General features: G+C 49.7%; 1 protein-coding gene across 1 annotated transcript; it reads right to left on the bottom strand.

Moving 5' to 3' along the window:
- Nucleotides 1-915: 915 nt before the first annotated feature.
- Nucleotides 916-5702, bottom strand: LOC137750517 (homeobox protein SIX1). Its single transcript, XM_068524916.1, has 2 exons — nt 4854-5702; nt 916-2795 (listed from the first exon to the last, which is right to left on the bottom strand). The coding sequence occupies exons 1-2, from the start codon at nt 5411-5413 to the stop codon at nt 2501-2503; spliced, it is 855 nt and encodes a 284-aa protein (XP_068381017.1). The 5' UTR covers nt 5414-5702; the 3' UTR covers nt 916-2500.
- Nucleotides 5703-8937: the final 3235 nt, after the last annotated feature.

The raw sequence follows: 8937 nt of genomic DNA, 5'->3' as shown, positions 1-8937 counted from the left end.
GATCGAATGCCAGGGATTTTACAAAGAGTTTATGACTGTGACAGAAAATTGTCCTTTTAACGAGTTTACAAGCAGTAATCACAGGGGCTTTTACAGGACCGGCCCACTCTGCTCCTTGCCAGATTTGCAGACATTTCCAAGATTCACCAACCAAGGGAGCAGGAAGTGGGCCAGGGTGCCCAGGGAGACAGAACTTCCACGAGTCTAAAATTATACTAAACAGAGCTGGAAGAGTGGGGGGTAGTCATCTGGGTAGGAAGAGAGGGCATGTAAGAAATTAAGGTAATTGGCCCTTCCTATTTTTCAGGGAGATTTCCGCGGTGTCCTTTGAAGCCTGTCAGGGTCATTGAAAGCTATCTTTGTGCAGGGTGTTTGTTTTGGGGAGTGAATGTGAAGAATGCGAGGAGATCCCCTGTGAGAGCCCCTCCTGCAGAGGGTGGCATTTCTCCGTGGCCCAAGACGTGGAGAATAAACACCCTAGTGACTTAAATAAACACCAACTTAATGATCCAAAACACTAACAAGGGAGATTGGGACCCTGAGCTCCCAATCCAAAGGATGGTCTCTGAGCGGCTGTGTGAACATCTGTCCATCACTGAGGGGAAAAATGACTTTATAAGTAAAAGTGACTATAGTTAAGTACAGTGACCCTTTCTCCCTGGAACTCAGTCACAGTCATTTAGCATTAAAAAAAATAAAACAAACATAATAAGAAGGCCTTAATCTCCCCACCTCCCACCCCCACTTCTAGATCAGGACAGGAAAGATAGGAAAGAGTAAGAAAGAAATGAATATATTAATGGTGACACAGATGGAGAAAAATCAAAATTATGAAACTGTCATGTCAGAAAATAGACTTCCTCTGGGGAGTAATATTTTACAAAGCACAAGCAAGCCAATCCTGTTATCCTGAGTAGAATTTTAATAAATAATGCCATTTGTTTCACTAATTTTAAAAGCTAAATACAAAGATACATCATTTTTGCCCCAGGCAAAAATAATTTGGAGCCTACATGATTACTGGGGTTTTTCTGGACACTATCAGGCAGCACCGCAAAGAACTCCTGTCCTGTTGGTCTGCTTTCTATTTGTACAGAGTAATTCACAATGTTGCTATCCTTGTACAAGTTCCCTTTTTTTTTCCCCCAAGCAGATAAATTATTTTACTTTCACAGTCTTGTCATAAATTTGTTAATAATACAAAAAAGCTAACATACGAATGATGTGGAGAAGAGCTAGTGGTAAACAAAACTGAATCTCTAAATAATAAAAAAATAAATAAATACCCCAAAGCTAAATTCACTCTTTTTCTGTCATATAATTAACTCAGTCACCACTCCTGGTTCAGGGGATGGCCTTCAAAGTACCCTGCAATTCATAACCACCATTAAGTAAGAAAGCAAGAAAACTATTCGTTTAAAAAAAATGGGGTGGGGGCCCAATGACAGCAATACACAACTCACCTTTCAGAAACAAAATCAGTACTCCTGGTGTTCTACTAAGTTTTAATTTAGACTGGTTTAGGTACAATAGAAAAGAAACCTGAAAACACATGCTGTTTTAGTAACAAATACCAGGTTGCTAGATTTGTTACGTATTTTTGCAAGCTAGAAACTAGGAACAGGAGAAACCCTTAACAGGAGTAGGCTACAGATAAGAAAGCTTCAAGGGCATGAGAAGTAATGGCATTCAGGAAAGTGTTTTTTCACACTGGTACATTTTTAAAGTTTGCCATAAAAAAAACCCAAGAAAACAAACAACAACCAAAAACCCCCACTAAATTTGACAAAAGTATTTGTATTACTAATGGTCACTTCTATTTCTAACTGCCTCACATAGACAGCATTAAGACATTTAGGCACTTGTTTTTTCCCCTAATACTGTTCTTTCATTTTAATCTACATAAAATTGTTTAACACTAAATATGAAAATGTAAACTTGATTTTCCCCATCAAAAAAAAGTTATAAGATCGTATTTTTCCTATTCACCTTAAGAATGCAACCAGTTCCTCCCAGGCTGGAGGATCTTTTCACTGTTTTGATCTCCTCTCTCTCTCATTTTCATTTCCTTTTCCTCTTCTCAAAACATTTTTCCATAAATAAATTAAAATGAAATAATTAAAATCCAGTTGATTTGTAATTCCCATTGATTGAAAAAAAAAAAAAGAAAAAGAAAAAAGAAAGGCTACTGAAGCAGGAACACGGGTTGCCCAGAACCAAGACTGGGTGACTGGATGTTTTTGTTTGTTTGGGTTTTTTTTTTTTTTTCTTTTCCCTGATCTCCACACTGGGAGGGAAAATAATGCAAAAGTGGAAAGAGTTGGAGAGAAGAGGGCACTAAGCTTGAGATCGCTGTTGGGTTTGAATTTTAAAAAAGATATTTGTGAAAGTCCACCATTCCTTTATGCGCAAAGAACCCCAGAAACAAGCTGCAAAAATGTTCCTGATTTCTATTTACAAGTGTCCCTAGTCGCTGCTTCGAGGCCCCAATCCCTCCCCCTTAGGACCCCAAGTCCACCAGACTGGAGGTGAGGGGGCCGAGCAGAGAGTCCTGGAGCTGATGCTGGTGGGCTTGCAGGCCGTGGGTGGGCTGAGAGGCGGTTAAACCTGGGAGAGAATAGTTTGAGCTCCTGGCGTGGCTCATATTGCCCTGCAGCAGAAGGACCGAGTTCTGGTCTGGACTTTGGGGAGGTGAGAATTCTTCTTCTGAGCTGGACATGAGCGGCTTGCCCCCTTCCAGAGGAGAGAGTTGATTCTGCTTGTTGGAGGAGGAGTTATTGTTTTCAGTGTTCTCCCTAAGAAATAGAGGACAACACCATATGGTTAAAAAAAAAAAGTGTGAGATGGAGGGAGGGGAGCTGGAAGGAGGAAAGGGCCATTGTGCAATCAGTCATTGACCCAAATGGAGAAGCTCTGCCCTCTCACCCATCCCCAAGGGTCCTAGGGGAAATGAAGAGGCAGAAGAGACTTGAGAAATGGGGAGCTACGGACAGAGCTCCTGGGGAGCCAGGTCATTTCCTCTTCCAGATTTTAGAAAGCCAGATCAGCAGGGCTTATTTGAAACACAAAAATTATTTCTAAATTTTTGTTCAAGCAGTTATTTTTAAATACCTATCAACAAGTATCACATTTAGAAGTAACGAAATTTGAAAATCTTCCAACAAATGATTGTTGGTGATGAAGAAAATGATCGGGGGACGAACAGCACCCAATGAACAGATGTTTGGTGGTGAATCAAGTCAATTGTCCTGTTCCCACCTGAGGAAACAATTAACCGTCGAGTTTCCCTGCCCCTGCCCGGAGGTTGTGGTCTCAGAGACACAGGACAGGTCATGGGAAGTGGTGTCCAGAGCGGCCCAGTGACCTGAGTAAACACAGGGAGCGCAGCCAGTCTCTCCGATTTCATCAGGGAGTGGGCCCTCGGGCCTGGCTTAAAGGACGGCCTTTTTGAAACTAACGTCTACCTGGAACTGTACTGTCCCTGTCTCCGTGTTACTCGCTCAGCCCTAAGTCCCTCACGGCCCTCTCTCAGACTCCCTGCGGGCATCCACACCAGCGCACCCATTCCCCACAGGGGAACTTCGCGACCCCGCACAGCCGGAGCCTGTGCGACGAACCGGGATCTCAGTCTGGGCGCTCGGTGCTGGTGAACTGCAGGGTCTTGTAGCCCTCGGCGCTTCTGCCTTCAGAGGGCTCGGCCGTCCTCCCCACCGCGGAGCCCGCCTGTCTCCCCAACTCTCTCCCCATCTCTCGCAGTCTCTCTCTCCCAGAGAGCCCATTTCAGCTGAATTTATCCAGACTCTGCTTTTCCGCCCAGAGGGGAACAAGGCGGCGACATCTTCGGCCCCCAGGCTCCGAAGCGAACAAAAGAAACCCAGCCAACTCGGGAGCTTAGGTTTCCCCCAAACTGCCCGGCTCCCCGAAGCGCTCTCCTCCCCGCCGCCGCCGCCGCCGCCGCCTCCCACACGCTCTTCCGAATCTCGGTCGGAAACTCTACAGCAAACGAGTGGAGCCGGGCCAGGTGGCCGGGTGTGTTAGCGTGAGGAGGGCGGGGGCAGAGACAGGTTAAAAAAATATTGCCTTCTGAGCTCCGGGGCGAGAGAAGTCTGCGACTGGAGACCCCTTCCTCACCCGGGGAGGGGGGGCGGGGGGCGGCGCGGACAGCGGGACTGACCAGCCGCGGCTCCCGGCCAGGCGCGAGGGAGCCGACGAGGAGCAATCGTTTCTGGGCTCTGGGCGCCAGGGAGTAAATGCAGCGCCAACTCTCCCAAAGCTCTCTTTTCTGTGGATTTCTTTGGAAAGACTCCTCCCTTTGTACAGCTAGTGCGCAATGAAGCGACCTCTCACCCAGAAGACTACCAGGACAGAGCGAGTGAAGGACGGGGCGGGAGTGGAGGCTGAGAAGTTTCAGGCCAGCTCCACCCTCACGGGGAGCAAGAGGAGAGAGATTCGAGACCCTCAGCCCCCAGCGAACCCCTCTCCTCGCGATACCAATCAATACTGCCCTTCTAAGCGGATCTAGAAACTCACTCTCCACCCGCCACTCCTCGCCCCAGCCAGCCAAGGAGGCATGAAAAACAAACCTAGCGCCAACATTTCCCGACACTCACATCCCAGGAAACCCACGCGCGGACGCTCAAATCAGATGAGCAACCCCCCCGCCCCACCCCTAGCGAGCGATCTCAGAGTTCACGAACTTTCGCCGCAGTGCCGCGGAAGCCTGGGCGCCGCCCGGCGGAGGGCTCCGGCCGGCTGGGTGGACACGGTGGCTGGTGCCTGCGGGGGCGGGAAGGGGCGGCGGGGACAGGAAGGCTTCCCGGGGTCGCCCGATCAGCGGGAATCACTCTGCGTACCTTTCCTTGGCCTCGGCGGCCCGGTCTCTTTGCCTCCGGTTCTTAAACCAGTTGCTGACTTGGGTGGTGGTGAGGCCGGTGGCCTCGGCCAGCTCCCGCTTCTCACGCGGCGAGGGGTAGGGGTTATGCGCGTACCACTCCCGCAGCACGCCCCGCGACTTCTCCTTGAAGCAGTAGCTGGTCTCTTCGCCGTCCCAGATGGTGCGCGGCAACGGGAATTTTCGGCGCACCCGATATTTGCCCACCGCGCCCAGGGGCCGGCCGCGCAACTTCTCGGCCTCCACGTAGTGCGCCTTCAGCCACAGTTGTTGCAGCTTGGGGTGGTTGTGAGGCGAGAACTGGTGGCTCTCCAGGATCTTGTAGAGCTCGCGGAAGTTGCCGCGGTGGAAGGCGACCACGGCCTTGGCCTTGAGCACGCTTTCGTTCTTGTGCAGGTGGTCGCAGGCGGGCAGCGACCACAGGAACCTGCCCAGGCGCTCCAGGTTCCCGCCTTGCTGCAAAACCTCGCATACGCACGCCACTTGCTCCTGCGTGAAGCCGAACGATGGCAGCATCGACATGGCTGGGGCCTGCCGGGGCGCACTGCCCTGGCGCACGCGGCAGGGAGCAAAGCCGAAAAAGCAGGAGGAGGCAGCCGCAGGGAGGGGGGCGCGGCTGCTCCTAACCCCCTCCCTAGGCTTTGCGAAGGCTAAAAAGCGAGTCGAGGCTTGGGGACGGGCGGCCGAGTTAGTGGAGGAGGAGTAGGACGCGCGCTGGACAAGGAGCGTCCGGCTCACTCCGCAGCTTTTCGGGCCTCGCTGGCTCCGGCCTCCCGCCGGGTGGATGCTGCTTGTTGCCGGGGAACTTGGTTTCTGTTCTCCCCGCAGCTGCCTTAAAGCGCGCAGCGTCCCCGGCGCGCTGATTGGCTGCGGGCGGCGCCTATCCGGGGCTGGCCAGCCCGCGCGCCGCCAGGCCGGGCCGCGAGGCCGCGCCGCCCCGCGCGGGGAGGGCGAGGCTGTGCAGCGAGGGATAGGGAGTGGTGGGAGGAGGGGGACCGCGAGCGGTGGGAAGCGAGGTGGGGAGGCGGGAGGGAGCGGTGCTTACCGGGGACGGGGGTGGTGGGAGTGGGTGAGCGCGTCAGGACCTTGAAAAGTGAGCCCCCTCTGCAGTGTCACCTAAGGGCAGCCGCGCACATTTCTGCACAAATCAATGACTCCAGACCTTCTGATTCGCCTCCTCTCCCTCCATACTCTGTCTCTGTCCCTTGCAGACTTGCCCTTTCCCGGTGAGCTCATATTTAATTACCTTAACGTTGGAATGAATAAGTAATGGATTGATGAATAGCTTATGGAACGCGATAAATAATACAAGAGCAGACCAGTGCTCCGGGCTGCAACCGCTGGAAGAATGGCTTCTCTCCCGGCTGGCTTCAGCTCCAGGAGCCAAACCTAATTTCCTCCTCTCTTCCCTCCTGCCCCCACCGCCCTCCAAAGGGCACAGATACTCCCAGCTGTATAGCGCTTCCCTCATTCTCAAAAGGCCTCGAGTATTTGGGACCACGCAAAGAGTTGTGTAGAACATAGTTGCTGAGCAGATAAAGATGCCGAGGGTTCATTTGTGATTTGGTATCTTAATGTTCTATTGTTTAAGCGGGCAGGCTTCTGGACTCGGTTTCCCCATTAGTGCGGTTGCATTTTCCAAGGCCACCTCTGCTACCGAGGAATGCCGAGAAGATTTACTTGCTATTAGCAAAAATGCTTTGGGAACCTCGCGCGAAAGGCGCTGGATGGGGTGTAAATTAAATAAAACTGTGTCCGGCTCCAATAGCCCTCCGGTTGTAACATAATCCTTGCCCTGTTCTGAGAGGGACACTGCCCTCAAAGCGAGAACGACAGCGGCTCCAAGAAGATTAAATAAAGAGGTGTGTGTGTGTGTGTGTGTGTGTGTAGATTGCAATGCTGGCCTATTTTACTGCCAGGGAATGAGAGATGTCTTGCAGTTTCAGTCCTATCATCTGTTATTTTGTGTATGTGTGGAGAATGCTTATTAAAACTACACAAACAAATGAAGCTGTAATTATCTTAAGCCTCATTTGCACACCTTGTTCCAAAGCAATTATTAAAAAGATTTTGAAAACAATTAGCGTCTCTAAACAAAGATAATCTATTGTCAGAGCTGAGACTGGCAGGAGATAAGAACAATGCTTGGAGATAAGGGGAGCCAAACGGTGGAAGGAGAGTGACTTTATGACTATACTTATCTCTGATTAGATAAGTTCAAAACAGAATTTTAAGTACACTTCAAAAATGCTTTTGATTTAAATGTCTCCTCTTAGTGAATGCAAGGAGCAAACTCTAGGTTCTTTAAACTTGCTTGTCTTCTTTAAATATGTTTTGATTCCATCAGCAAGAGCCCAGCATCGCAGAACCATTTACATATTGAGACATAAGTGGGAGTGGAAGAAGGAGAAGCACTGTGTCTGTTTCCCCTTGTATTATTTATATGGTTTTAAAATAATGCACCCAGTCCAATTCACCCTGCAATGTACATCTTAAACTCATGAAGGGTTTCCACTCCCTAGCTGTCTCTCAGGAGGCTCCGAGTAGACATGAAGCTGCTTCTACGCTGAACTCCCAAACAATGCTTTTTGCATCTTTGAAACCCTGCAGTATCCCATGCAATTAGACCTTGGAAATAGATGCTGATATTTCAATATGTTTGGGATTATTTTTAAATGCATTTAATGGGGGCATATTATTTCAAAAGAGCCCCTACCACACTGTGTGCCCAATGACTTACTTTCTAAACTGGAAACCTGGCAAAGCTGAGCCCATGCCCATGTGTCTGGTAATTTTCCCCGGCGGTCTTATTTTAGTGCTCATGATGTTTCAGATGAAGTCTTGAGGAGCTGCAGTGTCCTGCCAGAAGGAACGTCTCTGCTTGGAACAGTCCTTATTGACATGGCAGCTGTGTGAGGACTGGAACGGAGGCTTAAACTCGGCTCTAAAAAATCAGTTAATGCCCTAAAGTCTGGAGCGAGAATTACAATGTGTGTGTGTGTTAGAGGAATGGGGGGGATGGGCGGGAGTCTGTAAGTACAACCAAGTCTCTTAAAAGACAAACGGTAAATTGAGTATGGGGTGTACTTTATAATTAACAATTTTGTATAAGGAAATGAGGCACAGCTTGGACAAATAAGGGCAGGTATTGATTTACAGGGAGCAGAGAGATGACAATTAGACACCAATATGACCACCTTTTTTCCGGCTTCCTCCAGACCTCCCTGCCCACTTCTTTTCATCTCTCTTCAAAAGGAATCAAGACGCACTAGACGTTGGCGACAACTGGGAAGACGACCGTGTGGATGCCGCGATTGCGGGCACCGGGGCTGATGTGATGTGGTGCTCGTCCTTGGAGGCCGTGCCCGGGCCCGCCAGCCTTTCTCCTAGCGTTCAATCCAGTAGATCGCGTGACTAGAAAGGAAAAGTGCCTTTCGCTTTGTACCAACCAGCCTACCTGCTATTTCAATCCCTCGGTTAGGGGAACCAATCGTTATAAATGTTAATTATTGGCTCAGATATATAAGGTTTCCCAAAATGGAACCTTTCACTGAAAACCACTAAAAGAGGTAAAATGACATGAATTTACAAACCACATAAACCAAATGATCCATTTTAAATCGCACACAGAAAGGTTTGAGTTGTTCTAGTAACTTAAAACCTTTTGCTGTCAATGCAAATCACAAGAAAACAGAGATGCGGCGGAGATTTAAAGGCAACGAGCAACTCTAGCTGCTGCCCTCGCCGCTTCGCGGCTCCCGAGGGTAACGCGGCTGGAAAGGAGCTCCCAACACCAGGTTTCTGCTCTCCTGTGCCTCCTTCCGTGCAGGTAACGGCCGGGTGCGCACAACTGGTCTATGGAAATGTCAATGCAGAGGCACCAGTTGGTGCTGGGGTTTCTCGGTCAGGTTGACATAAGGCCTTGGTTCAAAAACCTCTGGCTGGGACTCACTTGTTTCCCTTCTGGCTTGGAGCGAGATGCTTTGAGGCTCCCGGCCGGCTTTCTTGGCATTCCTTTGCCATTAAGAGCGACAGCGGGGATTCTA

The sequence above is a fragment of the Eschrichtius robustus genome, chromosome 1, assembly GCF_028021215.1.
Source record: "Eschrichtius robustus isolate mEscRob2 chromosome 1, mEscRob2.pri, whole genome shotgun sequence".
Lineage (NCBI taxonomy): Eukaryota > Metazoa > Chordata > Mammalia > Artiodactyla > Eschrichtiidae > Eschrichtius > Eschrichtius robustus.
This window is presented reverse-complemented; position numbering and strand designations above follow the sequence as displayed.

Excerpts from the sequence above, each read along its gene's own strand:
- LOC137750517 (XM_068524916.1), bottom strand. The coding sequence starts at position 5,413 with ATGTCGATGCTGCCATCGTTCGGCTTCACGCAGGAGCAAGTGGCGTGC. Across the intron at positions 2,796-4,853 it reads GCCGCCGAGGCCAAGGAAAG|GGAGAACACTGAAAACAATA; the intron begins GTACGCAGAGTG and ends TCTATTTCTTAG.